The sequence below is a fragment of the Salmo trutta genome, chromosome 38, assembly GCF_901001165.1.
Source record: "Salmo trutta chromosome 38, fSalTru1.1, whole genome shotgun sequence".
Taxonomy (NCBI): domain Eukaryota; kingdom Metazoa; phylum Chordata; class Actinopteri; order Salmoniformes; family Salmonidae; genus Salmo; species Salmo trutta.
The window spans coordinates 34567034-34588438 of NC_042994.1; the positions used below are offsets into that span (position 1 = coordinate 34567034).

General features: G+C 41.3%; 1 protein-coding gene across 1 annotated transcript; it reads right to left on the bottom strand.

Annotated features, from left to right (window-relative positions):
• Window positions 1-1785: 1785 nt before the first annotated feature.
• On the bottom strand, window positions 1786-19998 carry LOC115178450 (zinc finger protein 2 homolog; the record flags this gene model as incomplete). Its single annotated transcript, XM_029739634.1, has 3 exons — window positions 19842-19998; window positions 18381-18842; window positions 1786-3062 (listed from the first exon to the last, which is right to left on the bottom strand). Coding segments are annotated over exons 1-3 (1743 nt in total), but the record flags the coding sequence as incomplete, so codon positions are not given.
• Between the last annotated feature and the right edge of the window lie 1407 nt (window positions 19999-21405).

Genomic DNA, 21405 nt, shown 5'->3' on the forward strand with positions numbered 1-21405 from the left:
TACACCCACTACATATTTGCATTGAACCATACTTCTGACATGGATCATTTTGACCCCAGAGACATATCTTTTATCATAGCCAAAATGTGTTTTATTCAATTCTTCCTATTTTTTATGACTTTGTCAATCAACTTGTCCTTAATAAATCTAAATCATGGTTTAGTGTTTCTGTATCAATATGGATTTTTAACAAATTAAAATCCTTTGGAGTCATTTTGACCCCAGCCAACAGCACCTTTGATAAATAGGACGTTTATTTCAAATAAAAATCGAATCACATTTTATTGGTCACATACACGTGTTTAGCAGATGTTATTGAGGGTGTAGCGAAATGCTTGTGGTTCTAGCTCCGACAGTGCAGTAATATCTAACAAGTAATATCTAACAATTTCACAACATGTTCCCAATACACACAAATCTAAGTATTTCAATCTAGGTTTCTCTGTAGACATGATCCATCCCACCAGAGGGTGGAGGGGCTCCTGTATCAGTGATTTTGACCAGATAGACATCTGCAGATACACAGTATAGTGCCTCCAATATACTCTCCAAAGATTGGACTTTTCTATACCACATATCACATGACTGTGTACCTGCCAAGGCAGCAACTACTCTTCCTTCTTGTTTAGCATATATTATTGCGGGTGTAGCGAAATGCTTGTGTTTCTAGCTCCGACAGTGCAGCAATATCTAACAAGTAATATCTAACTATTTCACAACATATACCCAATACACACAAATCTAAGTACCTCACTGCGGAGCTTCTCTCTCTTTTCAGGGTTCACAAGGATAGGCATGTTGTTGGATCGGGGCCCAGTCCCCAATGTCATGCTCTAGTACATTTGGGTTGGCATGTAGCCCAATGTCAAAACACAGGTTTAACATGTCCAAATCAATAACCAATATGCACAAACAGTTTGGGATAAATTGAAAACCTAAACATAACATGTGCTATATACACAAACATCTGCCACAATAATCATATTACTTGTATTTTTCAAACAAGCATCTTATAAACTGCACAAGCACCAAAAACGCTGTTGTTTTGACAAGTAGCAATAAATCACTGATATCAATTAGGGGGGAAATCTGGTTGTACGTGATGTTGAAACTAACACAACTAAAAAAACTAAAAAGATATATTTGACCTCACTGGTTAGAGGACAACCTGCAGAATACTGTCAGCTACATTTTGGAGTGATGCATTTAAATTTAGGGGTCGCTAAACATTTACATTTTTACATTTAAGTCATTTAGCAGACAAACAAAGGAACACAACACTTATTTGTCATAACTCATCGCTAAAATAATTTGCGTGAGAGGAGGGAGAGGAGGTTGCACGTCCTGTTAAAACTAACAGCTCAAAAACCACACGGAATCTGGGAATAATGTGTACATCACTGGTGAGAGGACTACTTGTAGAAAACAGCTAGTTACATTTTGAAGTGTTGCATTTTGATTCAAGTGGGTCACCAACGTGGTAACAGTAACGCAACTCTTTTTTGTTAGTCAATTTTTGTTAAATCACATAATTAGTAACTCTTCCAAATCAGAGCCTGGATTTTCCCCCTGAGGCTAATATCCATATCATGTTGAAATTAATAGAACAGGGAGCAAATATTTAGGGTTCTACATTGTGACATCATTAAAATACTCCCACTACAATGTTAAAACATTCTACATTGTGACATTAATTCGTTGATATCATGAATCAACTCCTTCATGTATTTTCTGATATTTGATCAGAGATCTTTTATCAGATTATCTCTGGTCACAGCTATGAGGTTTCTCTCCTGTGTGTGTTCTCTTGTGTCTTGTCAGCTGGCCAGACTGAACAAAACTCTTCCCACATTGATCACAGCTATAACGTTTATCTCCTGTGTGTGTTCTCTGGTGTACAGTCAGATTGCTAGATGCAGCAAAACTCTTCCCACATTGACCACAGCTATAAGATTTCTCTCCTGTGTGTGTTCTCTGGTGTACAGTCAGAATACTAGATGTAGTAAAACTCTTCACACATTGACTACAGCAATAGGGTTTCTCTCCTGTGTGTGTTCTTTGGTGTATAGTCAGCAGGCCAGATCCAACAAAACTCTTCCCACATTGACCACAGCTGTAAGGTTTCTCTCCTGTGTGTGTTCTCTGGTGCACTGTCAGATCTCCAGATTGACCAAAACTCTTCCCACATTGACCACAGCTATAAGGTTTCTCTCCTGTGTGTGTTCTCTGGTGTACTGTCAGCTGGCCAGATCGAACAAAACTCTTCCCACATTGAGCACAGCTGTAAGATTTCTCTCCTGTGTGTGTTCTCTGGTGTAGAGTCAGATCTCTCGATGTAGTAAAACTCTTCCCACATTGAACACAGATATAAGGTTTCTCTCCTGTGTGTATTCTCTGGTGCACTGTCAGATAGCTAGATGTAGAAAAACTCTTCCCACATTGATCACAAGTATAAGGTTTCTCTCCTGTGTGTGTTCTCTGGTGTAGAGTCAGATAGCTCGATGTAGTAAAACTCTTCCCACATTGAACACAGATATAAGAATTCTCTCCTGTGTGTATTCTCTGGTGCACTGTCAGATAGCTATATTGACCAAAACTCTTGCCACATTGAACACAGCTATAAGGTTTCTCTCCTGTGTGTGTTCTCTGGTGTAGAGTAAGATTGCTCGATGAGGCAAAACTCTTCCCACATTGACCACAGCTATAAAGTTTCTCTCCTGTGTGTGTTCTCTGGTGTAATGTCAGCTGGCCAGATTGAACAAAACTCTTCCCACATTGATCACAGATATAAGGTTTCTCTCCTGTGTGTGTTCTCTGGTGTAATGTCAGCTGGCCAGATTGAACAAAACTCTTCCCACATTGATCACAGATATAAGGTTTCTCTCCTGTGTGTGTTCTCTGGTGTAATGTCAGCTGGTCAGATCGAACAAAACTCTTCCCACATTGATCACAGATATAAGGTTTCTCTGCTGTGTGTGTTCTCTGGTGTAGAGTCAGATTACTGGATGAGGTAAAACTCTTCCCACATTGATCACAGATATAAGATTTCTCTCCTGTGTGTGTTCTCAGGTGTTCTTTTAGTGAATTTGGTATTGAGAAATATAACCCACAATCAGAGCAGCAGTTCGATATCTTAGTGGGTCTCTGCTGGTGTTTCTTGAGGAGTTCTGATCTGGAGAGACTCTCTGCCTCACCAGCATCATGATGTTGTTGAGGCTCCCCAGAGGATCCACGACTATCCCGTCTCTCTCCTGTGTGAACAACAAAGTCAGACAGATTGTTAAAGGCCCACAACAGCAGAAATCCACTGTTTATTGAGGTAAAAGGTGATGCCCAGATCATACCCATGAAGTTGTACAACAATTGACATCTGTTAAATTATTTGATCATTAAGACAGTCAAGTTAGCAGCAAAAGTCACATTTTGTCGTTTTCACATTAGTTGTAACTAGAAATAAGTTATTAAAGTTGTTGAAATCCTAAGCAGTGTGCCAGATGACTTTTGGTCTCCAATATAGGCCCCTTTCTGCGTTTAATAAACACAATTTGGTTGTAGAAACTCCTCCCTGCTAATAAGGAAACAGATAGTTATGCGGAAATCCACTGTAAAAGGTGATGCCAACAGCGTAGCCATGATGTTGTACAACAATTGACGTCTGTAATGAATGTTAAAATTATTTGACAAATGTCTTAAAATGAGCAAGAATAGTCATATTTTGTCTTGTTTTCACATTAGTAGTAACATCGATGATTGTAGGCTAGAAATAAGTTATTCATGTTGTTGAAACTCTAAGCAGTGTGCCAGACGACTTTTGGTCTCCAACTTTTGGTCTCCCCTTTCTGTCTTTAATAAAATTTCGGCACGAGGGCGATGCACATGCAATTTGATTGCAGAAACACCTCCCTGGTAATGAGGAAACCACTAGTTATGGATGTAGAATATCTGGTAATGAGGAAACCACTAGTTATGGATGTAGTATATCTGGTAATGAGGAAACCACTAGTTATGGATGTAGTATATCTGGTAATGAGGAAACCACTAGTTATGGATGTAGTATATCTGGTAATGAGGAAACCACTAGTTATGGATGTAGTATATCTGGTAATGAGGAAACAACTAGTTATGGATGTAGTATATCTGCTAATGAGGAAACCACTAGTTATGGATGTAGTATATCTGCCTGGAGCAAAAATGGTGAGCGAAGATTTTAGTTTTTCACAATGTATTCTGAATGTGAATGGAGGAATCTCAGGGTAGTAAGCTCCATTTCCAGGTTGCTTATGAGTGCATTTCACATTACTTTGGATTATAATTGTAAGGCTCGTTTGAATGTCCTGCTTAATATAATGTTTGCTACAGTATTAAGAATTATGTGTAATTATTGAAGAACCGCGTTAATGACAGTATCCATTTGGGAATCAATAAAGTTAAGATTTTATTTAACCAGGTGGCCAGTTGAGAACAAGTTCTCATTTACAACTGCGACCTGGTCAAGATAAAGCAAAGCAGTGCGACAAAAAAACAACAGAGTTACACGTGGGATAAACAAACGTAGTCAATAACACAATAGAAAATCTATATACAGAATGTGCAAATGGAGTACGGAGGTAAGGCAATAAATAGGCCATAGTAGTTACATAGTAGTTACATACAGTAGTGAAGTAATTACAATTTAGCAAATTAACACTGGAGTGATAGATGTGCAGATGATGATGTGCAAGTAGAAATACTGGTGTGCAAAAGAGCAGAAAAAGTAAATAAAAACATGGGGATGAGGTAGGCAGTTGGATGGGCTATTTACAGATGGGCTGTGTACAGCTGCAGCGATCGGTAAGCTGCTCAGATAGCTGATGTTTAAAGTTAGTGAGGGAGATGTATGTCTCCAATTTCAGCGATTTTTGCAATTCGTTCCAGTCACTGGCAGCAGAGAACTGGAAGGAAATGCGGCCAAAGTAGGTGTTGGCTTTGGGGATGACCAGTGAGATATACCTGCTGGAGCGCGTGCTATGAGTGGGTGTTGCTATGGTGACCAGTGAGCTGAGTTAAGGCGGAGCTTTACCTAGCAAAGACTTATAGATGACCTGGAGCCAGTGGGATTGGCAACGAATATGTAGCGAGGGCCAGCCGACGAGAGCATACAGGTCCCAGTGGTGGGTGGTATATGGGGCATTGGTGACAAAACGGATACTGTGATAGACTGCATCCAGTTTGCTGAGTAGAGTGTTGGAGGCTATTTTGTAAATGACATCGCATATAGAAGTAGGACTAGTCTACCTGGCCTGAGCGCAAATGTAGGCCTATAAATGTGCCAATTTGGGGATGTCTGACTGTCTTAACGCACCACCACTAATGAGTTGTGGAGCTTCTCAAAGTAATTTTTTCTTCACCTCAAACAACAAGTCAACAAAGTCTAATCAAAATCAATTGCAAATGAGAAAAGTTCCTCAAAGTATTTGTAAAATATTTCCAGCTCTCACCGTTTTGATAACCACTCGGCATAAAAGGGAAAAACGTAATGCGCAGATCCAGTGGAAATGTCAGAAAATACCTGATTACTTCTTATTCTTTGTACAAATAGCCTACAGCTGTGTCTGTCCAGAACTCACTGGAGCAGGAAACTGAGGGCCCATAATATTTTATACAATGTTGCAAGCTTGTTATCTCGAGTTTTGGGCCGACCCAGTTGATACAATGTTTCAAGTTCGTTGCAGACAGGCCATGTGCAGCCAATGTGATTTAGATTATATTTATTTTTATCAGGATACTTTCTACCATTGCTAAAAAAAAATAACTTTTTTAAAATCATTTTCATTTAAATAGAATGTAGATTAACCACAGAGAATGATGTTGAGATACAAAGACTATTATAATTATGATTATTATTACTATTATAAATTAAATGAAACTGTTCCAGTAAACTGTGAATATGAAAATCATAACTGGCACCAGATCAGTAGAAATGGTCAGAAATTACCAGAAACTTTAGGAGCATAACATCAGGCTTCCCTGTGGCTCAGTTGGTAAAGCATGGTGTTTGCAACGCCAGGGTTGTGGGTTCGATACCCACGGGGGGCCAGTACGGAGCGAGAAAAAAAAAGTATGATATGAAATGTATGCATTCACTACTGTAAGTCGCTCTGGATAAGAGTGTCTGCTAAATGACTAAAAATGTTTAAAAAAAAACAGAATTTACAAAGGCAAGCAGCAGCGGGAGGAGAAGGCTAAGGAAGAGGTTTTTTCTGATGTTTAGGCTATCTTGTTTCAGAGGGGTGTCATCAATAGCCCATAATGACAAAGTGAAAACAGGTAAATAACAGAAATACCTTATTTACTTAAACTATTCAGACCCTTTGCTATGAGACTCAAAATTGCTTTCAGGTGCATCTTGATTCCATTAATAATCCTTGAGATGTACAGTGGGGGAAAAAAGTATTTGATCCCCTGCTGATTTTGTACGTTTGCCCACGGACAAAGAAATGATCAGTCTATAATTTTAATGGTAGGTTTATTTGAACAGTGAGAGACAGAATAACAACAACAAAAAATCCAGAAAAACGCATGTCAAAAATGTTATAAAATGATTTGCATTTTAATGAGGGAAATAAGTATTTGACCCCCTCTCAAATAGAAAGATTTCTGGCTCACAGGTGTCTTTTATACAGGTAACAAGCTGAGATTAGGAGCACACTCTTAAAGGGAATGCTCCTAAACGCAGCTTGTTACCTGTAAAAAAGACACCTGTCCACAGAAGCAATCAATCAATCAGATTCCAAACTCTCCACCATGGCCAAGACCAAAGAGCTCTCCAAGGATGTCAGGGACAAGATTGTAGACCTACACAAGGCTGGAATGGGCAACAAGACCATCGCCAAGCAGCTTGGTGAGAAGGTGACAACATTTGGTGCGATTATTCACAAATGGAAGAAACACAAAAGAACTGTCAATATCCCTCGGCCTGGGGCACCATGCAAGATCTCATCTCGTGGAGTTGCAATGATCATGAGAACGGTGAGGAATCAGCCCAGAACTACACAGGAGGATCTTGTCAATGATCTCAAGGCAGCTGGGACCAGTCACCAAGAACACAATTGGTAACACACTACGCTGTGAAGGACTGAAATCCTGCAGTGCCCGCAAGGTCCCACTGCTCAAGAATACATATACATGCCCTTCTAAAGTTTGCCAATGAACATCTGAATGATTCAGAGGACAACTGGTGAAAGTGTAGTGGTCAGATGAGACCAAAATGGAGCTCTTTGGCATCAACTCAACTCGCCGTGTTTGGAGGAGGAGAAATGCTGCCTATGACCCCAAGAACACCATCTCCACCGTCAAATATGGAGGTGGAAACATTATGCTTTGGGGGTGTTTTTCTGCTAAGGGGACAGGACAACTTCACCGCATCATTTGACGGGCCATGTACTGTCAAATCTTGGGTGAGAACCTCCTTCCCTCAGCCAGGGCATTGAAAATGGGTCGTGGATGTGTATTCCAGCATGACAATGACCCAAAACACACGGCCAAGGCAACAAAGGAGTGGCTCAAGAAGAAGCACATTAAGGTCCTGGAGTGGCCTAGCCAGTCTCCAGACCTTAATCCCATAGAAAATCTGTGGAGGGAACTGAAGGTTCAAGTTGCCAAACGTCAGCTTCGAAACCTTAATGACTTGGAGAAGATCTGCAAAGAGGAGTGGGACAAAATCCCTCCTGAGATGTGTGCAAACCTGGTGGCCAACTACAAGAAATGTCTGACTTCTGTGATTGCCAACAAGGGTTTTGCCACCAAGTCCTAAGTCATGTTTTGCAGAGGGGTCAAATACTTGTTTCCCTCATTAAAATGCAAATCATTTAATACAATTTTTGACATGCGTTTTTCTGGATTTTTTTGTTGTTATTCTGTCTCTCACTGTTCAAATAAACCTACCATTAACATTATAGACTGATCATTTCTTTGTAAGTGGGCAAACGTACAAAATCAGCAGGGGATCAAATACTTTTTTCCACCACTGTATCTACAACTTGTTCGGAGTCCACCTGTGGTAAATTCAATTGATTGGATATGATTTGGAAGGCACACACCTGTCTATATAAGGTCCCGGAGTTGACAGTGCATGTCAGAGCAAAAACCAAGCAATGAGGTCGAAGGAATTGTCCGTAGAGCTCCGAGACAGGATTGTGTCGAGGCACAGATCTGGGGATGGGTACCAAAAATAATTCTGCAGCATTGAAGGTCCCCAAGAACACAGTCGCCTCCATCATTCATAAATGGAATACTCTTCCTAGAGCTGGTCACCCGGCCAAACTGAGCGATTGGGGGAGAAGGGCCAGGGAGGTGACCAAAAACCTGATGGTCACTCTGACATAGCTCCAGAGTCCCTCTGTGGAGATGGGAGAACCTTCCAGAAGGACAACCATCTCTGCAGCACTCCACCAATCAGACCTTTATGGTAGAGTGCCCATACAGAAGCCACTCCTCAGTATAAAGCATATGACAGCCTGCTTGGAGTTTGACAAAAGGCACCTTAATACTCTAAGACCATGATAAACAAGATTCTGTGGCTTGATGAAACCAAGATTGAACTCATTGGCCTGACTGCCAAGAGTCACGTCTGGAGGAAACCTGGCACCATCCCTACGGTGAAGCATGGTGGTGGCAGCATCATGCTGTGGGGATGTTTTTGAGCAGCAGGGACTGGGAGACTAGTCCGGAGAGAATCATGTGAAATTATTTTTATGTGATATTTAAATATTGTGTGAAATTATTCTGAATTGATATGAAAGTAAAGCAATTTATGTTTCTAGAAACATATTGCAATTGAGAATCGATTCACATTTAGATGGAATAGTTGACTATTTTAACTGCCAGAGCCAGTCTACCTCTGAAAATAAAACACAGTCCTTGGACCTTGAGGATTAACGGGGGCAGCAATCAGCAGTAGAAACAATAACAAAGCGTACTCCCTGCCCGTTTCTACCTCTGAAAATAAAACACAGTCCTTGGACCTTGAGGATTAACGGGGGCAGCAATCAGCAGTAGAAACAATAACAAAGCGTACTCCCTGCCCGTTTCGGTAAAAAGCTGAGGGATGGGGCTGGAGAAATGTAACCATCCATGAAATCAACATTCTAGTTTTAACCACGTTTTGAGGATATACGGTGTTTGTTTATATTTACTGACAAACATTGGAGTAAAAAAAAAAGCTTATATTTTGGGTTCTGATGTGGTACGACAGTTGAACTAAGCTCATGAGGCATTTCTAAGTGATTTATTCAAGAAACAGATGGGTAGATATCATTAATGTATAAGTCCCAAAATGGATGTAACAACTACTGATTGCCCCTTTAAGAGAACATATTGGGCTAATCTAATAGGAGATATTGAGGACTACAGTATTTCAGGCATTGTCATTGGATGCATTTGATCAATTGTTAACGTTTTGTTGATGGTCCACTCTTGATGTTCTACACCTTACAGTGCAGCTTCAGCCATTCCTACAGAACAACATTAAAGTGTAGAACCCCTTTACTGCATATTGGTTCAACGACTGCAGAGACGGTACTTACTGGTGTTAAACAGATCTCCAACCTCCTCTTCTTCCTCCAATGTGACAGTCATCTCCCCCTCCTCCTCTTTCACTCCAAAAACTGCATCCTCCTCTTTCTCTGCCGCCTCTTCTTTTACAGTAACATCCTCCTCCTCTTTCTCTCTGAACGCGTCTTCCTCTTCTTTCACTGTAACGTCTTTCTCTTCTTCTTTCACTGTAACAGCTTCACCCTCTACTTGTTGTTGTATTGTAACATCTTTCTCTTCCTCCTCCTCTTTCACTAGAGCTTCTTTCTCCGTCCAGCAGACTTCCTCTTCTTTAACAGGAGGAGAGTAGCTTAGTGAGCTCATGGTCGGGGATGTTAGCTAGCTACCTAGCATTAGCGACTAGCCTAGTTCTAAGCTAATTTAGCAAACCAGCTAGCTGACAAACAACGTAAATATATAATTAAATGGGCCAACAAGAACTTACAACAGAAGTGTGTTTAATATACAGCGACTAATATACACCAAACCAGTGTAAAGAGCGTGAATGTTGTAGCTATGTTTGCTAGAAAGCGACCGAGGTGTCTGACTAGCTGTTGTTGTTGAAGGAGCGTCCCGTCCACTAGATTATACGTCACACTGGCAGCATCGCCTGAACCTAAAAGACGCACATCGCCATCTGCTGACTGGAGGGCAACGTAGTTGAGGAACCAAACGTTTATTTTTCATTTATTTCATAAAAGTTTAATATTATATTAAGTCGTTCATAGAGAAGCATATGTTAATTGATTCGTGTTTAATGAGTGAGATTTTAAAACAAACTTTACACCCACTACAGATTTGCATTGAACCATACTTCTGACATGGATCATTTTGACCCCAGAGACATATCTTTTATCATAGCCAAAATGTGTTTTATTCAATTCTTCCTATTTTTTATGACTTTGTCAATCAACTTGTCCTTAATAAATCAAAATCATGGTTTAGTGTTTCTGTATCAATATGGATTTTTAACAAATTAAAATCCTTTGGAGTCATTTTGACCCCAGCCAACAGCACCTTTGATAAATAGGACGTTTATTTCAAATAAAAATCGAATCACATTTTATTGGTCACATACACATGTTTAGCAGATATTATTGTGGGTGTAATGAAATGCTTGTGTTTCTAGCTCCAACAGTGCAGCAATATCTAACAAGTAATATCTAACAATGGTCCCATGTGGCTCAGTTGGTAGAGCATGGTGTTTTCAATGCCAGGGTTGTGGGTTCAATTCCCATGGGGGACCAGTACGGGAAAAAAAGCTATGAAATGTATGCATTCACTACTGTAAGTTGCTCTGGATAAGAGTGTCTACTTAATGACTAAAATGTAAATTTCACAACATATACACACAAATCTAAGTATTTGAATCTAGGTTTTTCTGTAGACATGATCCATCCCACCAGAGGGTGGAGGGGCACCTGTATCAGTGGTTTTGACCAGATAGACACCTGCAGATATAGTGCCTCCCATGTACTCTCCCAAGATTGGATTTTTCTTTGCCACGTATCACATGACTGTGTACAAAACTGCCAACGGTAGAAAACTCTGTCAGAGGTAGAAAACTCTGCCAACACTCTGCCAGCGGTAAAAAACTCTGCCAACACTCTGCCAGGTGTAGAAAACTCTGCCAACACTCTGCCAGCAGTAGAAAACTCTGCCAGCGGTAGAAAACTCTGCCAACACTCTGCCAGCGGTAGAAAAGTCTACCAGGGGTATACAGCGCATTCGTAATGTATTCAGATCCCGTCACTTTTTCCACATTTTGTTACATTACAGCCTTATTCTAAAATGGAAGATTTTTTCCCTCATCAATCTACACACAATACCCCATAATGACATCACAATACCCCATAATGACATCACAATACCCCATAATGACAAACCAAAAACAGGTTTTTAGACATTTTTGCACATTTATTTACTTAAGTATTCATACCCTTTACTATGAGACTCAAAATTGAGCTCAGATGCATCCGGATTCCATTGATCATCCTTGAGATGTTTCTACAACTTGATTGGAGTCCAACTGTGGTAAATTCTATTGATTGGACATGATTTGGAAGGCACACACCTGTCTATATATCCCCATTAGTTCCTGTCAAGGCAGCAGCTACTCTTCCTGGGGTTTATTATGGATCCCCATTAGTTCCTGCCAAGGCAGCAGCTACTCTTCCTGGGGTTTATTATGGATCCCCATTAGTTCCTGTCAAGGCAGCAGCTACTCTTCCTGGGGTTTATTATGGATCCCCATTAGTTCCTGCCAAGGCAGCAGCTACTCTTCCTGGGATTTATTATGGATCCCCATTAGTTCCTGCCAAGGCAGCAGCTACTCTTCCTGGGATTTATTATGGACTTATTGTTGTGGAAAAACGAAAATCTAATGTCAGTACCAGCGTATTATTATTATTTTTTGTACTTTTACCCCTTTTTCGTGATATCCAATTGCAACTCCCCTACGGACTCGGGGGAGGGGCGAAGGTCGAGAGCCATGCATCCTCCGAAACACGACCCTGCCAAGCCGCACTGCACTTCTTGACACACTGCTCGCTTAACCTGGAAGCGTGTCGGAGGAAACACCGTCCAGCTGGCGACGGAAGTCAGCGTGCATGCGCCTGGCCGCCACAAGGAGTTGCTAGAGCGCGATGGGACAAGGACGTCCCGGCCGGCCAAACCCTCCCCTAGCCTGGACAATGGTGGGCCAATTGGGTGCCGCCCTATGAGACTCCCGATCACAGCCGATTGTGATACAGCCTGGATTAGAACCAGGGACTGTAGTGACGCCAATGACAAGCATACCCATAACATGATGCAGCCACCACCATGCTTGAAAATATGAAGAGTGGTAGTCAGTGATGTGTTGGATTTGCCCCAAACATAACACTTTGTATTCAGGATTTAAAGGTAATTTCTTTGCCGCATTTTTTTGCAGTATTACTTTAGTGCCTGATTGCAAACAGGATGCATGTTTTGGAATATTTTTATTCTGTACAGGCTTCACTCTGTCATTTAGGTTAGTATTGTGGAGTAACTGCAATGTTGTCGATCCATCCTCAGTTCTCTCATATCACAACCATTAAACACTGTAACTATTTTAAAGTCACCATTGGCCTCATGGTGAAATCCCTGAGCGGTTTCCTTTCTCTCCAGCAACTGAGTTAGGAAGGACGCCTGTATCTTTGTAGTGACTGGGTGTATTGATACACCATCTAAAGTGTCATTAATAACTTCACCATGCTCAGAGGGATATTCATCAATAGGTGCCTTTCTTAGCGAGGCATTGGACAACCTACCTGGTCTTTGTGGTTGAATCTGTGTTTGAAATTCACTGCTCAACTGAGATGAGGTATTCATTCAAATATCATGTTAAACACTATTATTGCACACAGAGTGAGTCCATGCAACTTATTATGTGACTTGTTAAGCAAAATCTTTACTCCTGAACTTGTTTAGGCTTTTAATTACATTTGTAAACATTTCCCAAACCGTAACAACAAAACTTGGGACAAGTCAAGGGGTGTGTCACGTCCTGGGGCCTGTTGCACAAAACTAGGATAAGGGATTAAGCCAGGATATCTTGGTGATCCTGGCTCAATTGATCCGTAATCCGGTTGCACTAAAGATGGATAGGGGGCAGGAGGATATGTTATGGTATAAATTACCATGGAGATTTATTCTGTGGAGCTAGCCTGCTCCAGACCAGGCTAAATTCCAGGATCTATTTAATCTCATCCCTAATGTCAGTCAGCAGTCACCACAAATGGAAACCAATAGTTATTTCACTGCTCACTATACATTGTTATCACATATAACTAGACCCACTGTCATTATTTAAACGTTTGTGATCATTAATTTCAATGATTTTGGATAAAAAATAATTTTTAGGTTATGTTGCTATCATTAGATAATTTACAGTTTCCCATAGACTATAAGGCTATATATAAAATGATAGAATATTAGGGCCACAGAGGGGAAAAAAACACAAGTAATAATATTGTAACCGGTTGTTTTAAAGGAGGACAGTTGTTAAAATGACAGATGTGGGGCATTTCGTGAAATTGTACTTCAGTATGGTTTCATAAACAAAGACATGCTGATGTGCCAGAATATTAAGTATCACATTGTCATAAGTATCAAAACTGTAAAAACAATATGTAGCTTTTCTGCAGAAAGAACCAGCCTCATAAATTTATGACTTTATCCTTTTTCTTCAGTGTGGCCCTAGTACTCTGTCATATAAACAAATACACATTCCATATGAATATAAAAACACAATGTGTAACATTATGTTCCTTTATTGAATAAGGACAAAACAAAGCAGGTAAACCATCAGCTCCTTTCGAAACTGAAGTCACAGTGACTACAAGATGGAAAGCACAGAATCCAAGCATATTATACAAAATGATACATACACATTGAAAGGTCTGTATATAACACACCCTGCATGTCTGCACACTAAAATAAATGCAGGACAAATCCATACACATCAACTGAACAGACAAATGAATGGATGCAGTAGCCTCCCTGCAGCCTGGTATTACACACAGTATACCGCACAAACATCATAAGAGGCCAAATTCGTAAAAAAACGAACCCAAAAAAAACCCAATTCCTCTGCCACCGCAGGACATATTTAACCAAAATTGAAAGCACACATACTAACTAAAATAATTCAACACATATTGGTCCCTCAGCAACCGACCACTGTCGTCATCAGGGAAGATTGCCGGATTGTCCCAGTCCATGGCTGGTGGCACTCTGGGGGCCCTCTCCTTCCTCAGGCAGGCCACATTGTGGAGGACAGCACAAGCCACAGTAATATCACATGCCCTAACAGGGCTGACCCTTAATTTGTGAAGGCAGTGAAAGCGTGCCTTCAGGAGGCCAAAGGTCATTTCAACTCTGGCCCTGGTCCTGGCATGGGCATGGTTGTAGGCCTGCTGTGCTTCCTGGGGGTCTGTGAAAGGTGTCATGAGAAAAGGCTGGCAGCCATACCCCCTGTCTCCCAGCAACACACCAGAGAATTCACCTGTCAACACAAAATCTCATCATTACTACCTCATAAACACAGTGATATTCTTGACACAGCCATGATGGTTATAAATAGGGGTTGTGTGGCTTACCTTGTGATAGGCACTGATAGATTTCAGAGGCCCGAAAGATTCTGGAGTCATGGACTGAGCCAGGCCATTTTGCCACAACATTGCTGATCACACAGTCAGCATTGCAGACCATCTGAAATCATAAGATGAGGAATATTACACCAATCAATGCACATCACTGGCAATGCAGAGTGTTCGTCAATGGACAATATCAAAAAGTTATGTTCACCTGAACATTAATGCTGTGAAAGGATTTCCTATTCACAAAAATCGGCCTCATGGGCACCTGAGGGGGCTTTTATCCTTATGTGTGTGCAGTCCACTGCACCAATGACATTGGGGAAACCTGTCACACAAAATAATGAGTATCCTACTATGTGTTAACAGTTGTCCTGTAATTTGTAGATCCTCTTACCTGCAATCCTATAGAACTCCTCTTTGATGTCACAGAGTCTTCTGTGGCCAGGGAAGGAGATGAAGACATCTGCTAATGCTTTGATAGCCAGACACACACTCCTTATTGTGCGGCAAATTGTGGCCTTGTTCAGCTGTTCTGCATCCCCCACTGAGTACAGGAAGGCTCCACTAGAAAAAAAGCGCAAGGCCACACAAACCATTTGCTCCACACTCAGTGCATGGCTCCGTGCAGTGCGGTGCTTAATCCTGGGACCCAGTAGTGTGCATAGATACCTGATGCCATCTGCAGAAAACCTGTATCTTTCATATAGATGGTCATCAGGGAAGGCCAGTGGGTCCAACCGGTCCCTGAAGACCCTTTCTCGCCTGAAGGCTCTCCTCAGCACAAGTGCTTCTTCATCCACCACATCTCGCACGAATGGGCATGCCATTGTCAGAGCAGAAAGGAACACACAATTTTGGGCCTTCATATAGGCTAGTGGCCACACCTGGTGCTGGGGGGGTGGGCAAAAGAGGGCGATGCCTTATAACGATGACTTGGTTGTACTGATTGCTGGGAAAATAAAAAAAACCTTAGAAAGATGCCACCGTCCTGTGTGCTCACAATAAGAGCTCATATGTCATGGCTCACTTGACTTTACGAGAATATACCTAATTTTTATTTTGAGCTGTGTCATCTTCTTGGAGCTGGGGGAGGAAAGAAAAATAATGATTAATACATTTGTGTTACAGTTAGCATACAGTGTACATTGAAGGCATATCTCACCTCCCTCTCAAGTTTTTTTATTTCAAGGTCCAGTTTCCTAATTGTCCTCTTTTTTATTTCAGACTCCAGTGCAAGATTTTCCATCTTTTTCTTCTTGTACTGAATGTCTATGTCTGCCAGTTCTATTTGGCGCCGGAGGTGGTTGCCATACAACTTTCTGATAGCTTGTGAGCTCTGTGAACACAATACAATTAGCGCAGCTGGAATTTGGCAGGATGTGGTGTCCTTTTATTAATACGCACTATGTTGCCAGGCTGGTTTTCCCACTGTATAGCATCTGGGTCCTGTAAAAGAAATTCGATTTTTTGATTTTGATGAGGACTCCTCACCATTGTAGAGTAAATAGTACTTTCACAGTCTTAACATGATACCTCATGCCTTCTGGAATCCAGAGAGATGGTCTCCTCCTCATCATCGTCTCCATCATGTGCTGTTGCTGCTGCACTGGGGCCTTCACCCTATCACATTTAATCGGATTCATATTGAAGCTAGTAGACAAGACATGCCAGGCCTACAGTATGCCTTTGATGGAGTACTCACTGGATCAGCATCGTCTGGTGCTTGTGCTGGTGGCTCTAACAGGAACACAGTGCTGCCAGACACTGCAAGGCAATAGGTAAACCAAAGTCAGACAGTCCAAATTGATTCAATATGAATGTGGTTGTATCCCATGTAGAGATGGAAGGACATACCTTGAATGAAGCGGGTGGCATCTTGGGAGGAACCTATGCTCGTCTCTTTCCCCCCAGGGATCCCCTCTAAGACGGGCCTGCCTTTATTTAGCTCCAAGGCCATGTCCTCTGCTGGGGTAAGGTCAGCCTTTGGTGACCCACCACCCGTGCCTTGTCTGTGGGTATTCTTTTTCACTGCTAAAACAGTACAGACAATGTGTGAGCAGGCACCTTCTGGGTACAATATATGCTTGTGCTTTGTTAAATATTAGTCAGGGACCATACCATTCTGCAGAATGTTCTTGTATTTGATTTTGACCTGCTGCCATGTCCGTTTTGGCCCGTTCATGTTTAATCTACACACACACACACACACACACACACATTTAATGGAGTCACACTGCAAAAAATTACTTGGTATTTTTGTCTTGTTTTCAGTAAAAATATCAAAAAATCTATCATAGCTTTATACAGTGTGATGGAGTTACTTTACACAATTTCACTCATATCTGCAGTGCATTTCAATAAAAAATGTAACCGTTTCATAATTACAGTACAACTGCATTTTTGGAGATGTGAATTAAATATTTGAATTGTAATTGTGATGTTTCAGCGGAGCGGTGACTGTGTAATTGTGCACTACTTACGCATTCAGGCGGTCTGCAATACTTTGCCACGCTTTTTCTCTTTGCTTTATCACTGTGGCGGTGTTGCCTTTCTTCTTAATTATATATTTTACCTCCTCGTATGCCTCCATGAGGATTTGTGCTTCCGACGGGGAAAAGTACGCGGCTCTAGTTGCCATGGTAAATCAGTTAATCTGTGATCTGTGGCGGGGTCTATTTGAGTGAGCCGTGAGCGCGCACCTATCCAGGATTGGTTTCACCTGGTTTAATGAATCCGTGTCTGCTCATCCTGGCTTGGTCTTTGTGCAACCAATTAAGCCTGGACGCACATGTTTTGGCTTCATTGAGCTCAGCTGAGTCATTTATCCCGGATGTCTTAATTCTACTTTTGTGCAACAGGCCCCTGACCAGTAAAAGAGGTTGTTTGTTATTGTAGTTTGGTCAGGGCGTGGCAGGGGGTGTTTGTTTAGAGTGTTTCGGGGTTTGTTGGGCTATGTTCTTGTTAGTCTATTTCTATGTTAGTTCTAGTATGTCTATTTCTATGTGGTGTTTATTGGGTTGACCTTCAATTGGAAGCAGCTGCTCCTCGTTGCTTCTAATTGAAGGTCCTATTTAAGAGGGGTGTTTTTCTATGGGATTTGTGGGTAGTTGTTTCCTGTTTAGTGTTTGTTGCACCTGACAGGACTGTTTCTCGTCGAGTTTTGTTAAGTGTTTAGGTTTTCCTTCATTAAAGAAGATGAGTATTCACGTACCCGCTGCGTTTTGGTCCAATCCCTACGACACCCGTGACAGGGTGTGAATACTTTCTGAAGGCACTGTATATATAAAACTCCTATCCCCCAAACCCAGCAATCTAATAACATCAGTAAAATCTGTTGAAATAAAACCCCAGATAAATATACCTAACATAGTACATATATTAAACAATACATACATCAGAAATAGTTACATTATAGAGATCCATTCATGGATGTACAGGTCTGTTGGATAAACGTTCAGAAATGTCCACTGCTGATTTTTTTTCCAGGTGTCCATAGCGGACACCCTGGCCCTATGAATCCTGTCCGTGGAAAATTCTCAGTCAAAAACATAAGTCAGAACACAGCCTCTCTATTCTGTCGTGTGATTTCAGGTCCTCTGACTGGGAAAATGTATTTTCACAATGAGAACAGTGGTATGTCTTCTCCTCGGGTATGTTGGAAAGGCTTTTCTCCTGTGCGTTTTCTCGCATGCTTTTTCAGACTCCCTGACCACCTAAAACTCTTTTCACACTGGGAACATTGGAAAGGCTTTTCTCCTGTGTGTATTCTCTCATGTGTTTTCAGGCTCACTAACCACCTAAAACTGTTTCCACTGTGAGAACAGTGATAAGGCTTCACTCCAGTGTGTATTCTCTCATGCTTTTTAAGGACCCATAACCACCTAAAACTCTTTCCACAGTGGGAACAGTGATAAGGCTTCTCTCCCATGTGTGTTCTCTCATGCCCAACCAGGGCCCCTAACTGAGTAAAATTCTTTCCACAGTGGGAACAATGGTAGGGCTTTTCTCCTGTAAGTATTCTCTCATGCATTTTCAGGCTCCCTAAACACCTAAAACTCTTTCCACAGTGGGAGCAGTGGTGTTGGTTAGGCGTCTCCGGGTCTGTTTCCTCTGAGGAACTCTTCCTGCTGTCAGAGTCTGGTCTCTCTCCTGCCAAAGACAAACAGATTGTTTAGTTAAACAGAGACACCTGAATGAAACCTGCATTAAATACAATTGTTTTCCTATGAGGTTTAATCTAGACTAGATCCAAAATAAACTTGGTGACGGTGAGATTTAAAAACAAATGATGTAGAGCTCCAAATCTAATTTCTCAGGGAATGTCATGTGTCAGGCTGAGCAGAGCTCTATAATAATAGATAATGTCATGTTAATAGGTTGAGCAGAGCTCTATAATAATAGATAATGTCATGTGTCAGGCTGAGCAGAGCTCTATAATAATAGATAATGTCATGTTAATAGGTTGAGCAGAGCTCTATAATAATAGATAATGTCATGTTTATAGGCTGATCAGAGGTCTATAATAATATATATTACTATTTCAGTCAATGTTATAGGCTGCATTTGATCCAATGTTAATAACGTTTTGTTGGTGGCCCACTTCATCTCTAAAGTAATAATTACTATCTTTTCTAAATGATAATTCTTTAGTTCAGCCTTTCCTTGAAATGGCTATTTTGCCCATGTTTTTTGTTGACTAACAGATGTTTGCTAATATGTTCAGTCTCCCCAAAACCACTGTCCTTTTCATGTCAATAATGCTTCTTATTTTATGTATTTCTCCAACATTATTTAGAAATCTGCGTTTTGCTGGTATACACACTCTACGCAAGGCCTACAATATACACACGTCAAAAGTTTAATATATAACTTGTTTGCCATTCTGTGAGACAATTAAGTTGTGATTTTGTGGTGGTGGGTGGGACTCTGATGGTATACACATGTTACAGTTAAGCAATAAGACCCGAGGAAGTGTGGTATATGGCCAATATAGCAAGGTTAAAGACTGTCCTTATGCACAACACAGAGTGCCTGGATACAGCCCTTAGCCGTGGTATATTGGCCATCTATCACAAACCCCCGAGCTGTCTTATTGCCATTATAAATTGGTTACCAACGTAATCAGAACAGTAGAAATACATGTCATACCCATGGTATACGGCCTGATATACCACGGCTGTCAGCCAATCAGCATTCAGGACTAAATGCAAAAACTGCATCATCCTCTTTCTCATCCTCCTCTTCTTTTACTGTAACATCCTCCTCCTCTTTCACTCTGAACGCATCTTCCTCTTCTTTCACTGAAACGTCTTTCTCTTCTTCTTTCACTATAACAGCCTCACCCTCTACTTCTTGTTTTACTGTAACATCCTCCTCTTCCTCCTCCTCTTTAACGACAATGTTCAGCCACAGAGCTTCTTTCTCCGTCCAACAGACCTCCTCTTCTTTAGCAGGCGAGGAATACATCAGTAAGCTCATGGTTGGGGATGTTAGCTAGCTAGCTAGTTAGCATGAGCGACTAGTTTAGTGCTAGGCTAACTTATCAAGCCAGCTAGTTGACTAACAATGTACCTAACGTTATACCATTGAAATTGTGTCTATTAACTAGATGTCAGAAGTATATTTAAAACATAAAGGCAAATATGCACAAAAACAGTCTAAATGTTTCGGCTGTTGGCTACCAAAGTGGCTGACTCGTTGTTGTTGATCCGTTCCGTCCACTAGATTATACGTCACGCTGGCAGCATCGCCCGAAAGACGCACATCGCCGTCTGCCCGACTGGAGGGAAACGCAGTTAAGATACGTTTTTTTATTTTTCATTTGCAGACAAATGTATTTTTCATTCATTTTATTAAATAATAATATTATATTGAGACGTTCAAATAGAGCAGTGCATATTTTGAGTGAGAATTTAAAAAATACTGTCCTTCACATCTGTATTTAAGGCAGTTTCATATTCATTCATTTAAAGAAACCCCCTGGTCACACACTGGTTGAATTATCTGTCAAACTAGGAACTCTGCAGCCTAGTTTAACAGGGATCTATGTTCTATGAACGCTGCTGGGAAAAAACTGGAGAATAGCTGGAGGAAAACAAACCTAACTGCATCCCCAGGCCCTGGTATATCATCAGACTGTACAAACCTAACTACATCCCCAGTCCCTGGTATATCACCAGACTGCATACAAACCTAACTGCATCCCCAGGCCCTGGTATATCATCAGACTGTACAAACCTAACTACATCCCCAGTCCCTGGTATATCACCAGACTGCATACAAACCTAACTGCATCCCCAGGCCCTGGTATATCACCAGACTGCATACAAACCTAACTACATCCCCAGTCCCTGGTATATCACCAGACTGCATACAAACCTAACTGCATCCCCAGTCCCTGGTATATCACCAGACTGCATACAAACCTAACTACATCCCCAGTCCCTGGTATATCACCAGACTGCATACAAACCTAACTGAATCCCCAGTCCCTGGTATATCATCAGACTACATACAAACCTAAATGCATCCCCAGTCCCTGGTATATCATCAGACTGCATACAAACCTAACTGCATCCCCAGTCCCTGGTATATCACCAGACTGCATACAAACCTAACTGAATCCCCAGTCCCTGGTATATCATCAGACTACATACAAACCTAACTGCATCCCCAGTCCCTGGTATATCACCATACTGTACAAACCTAACTG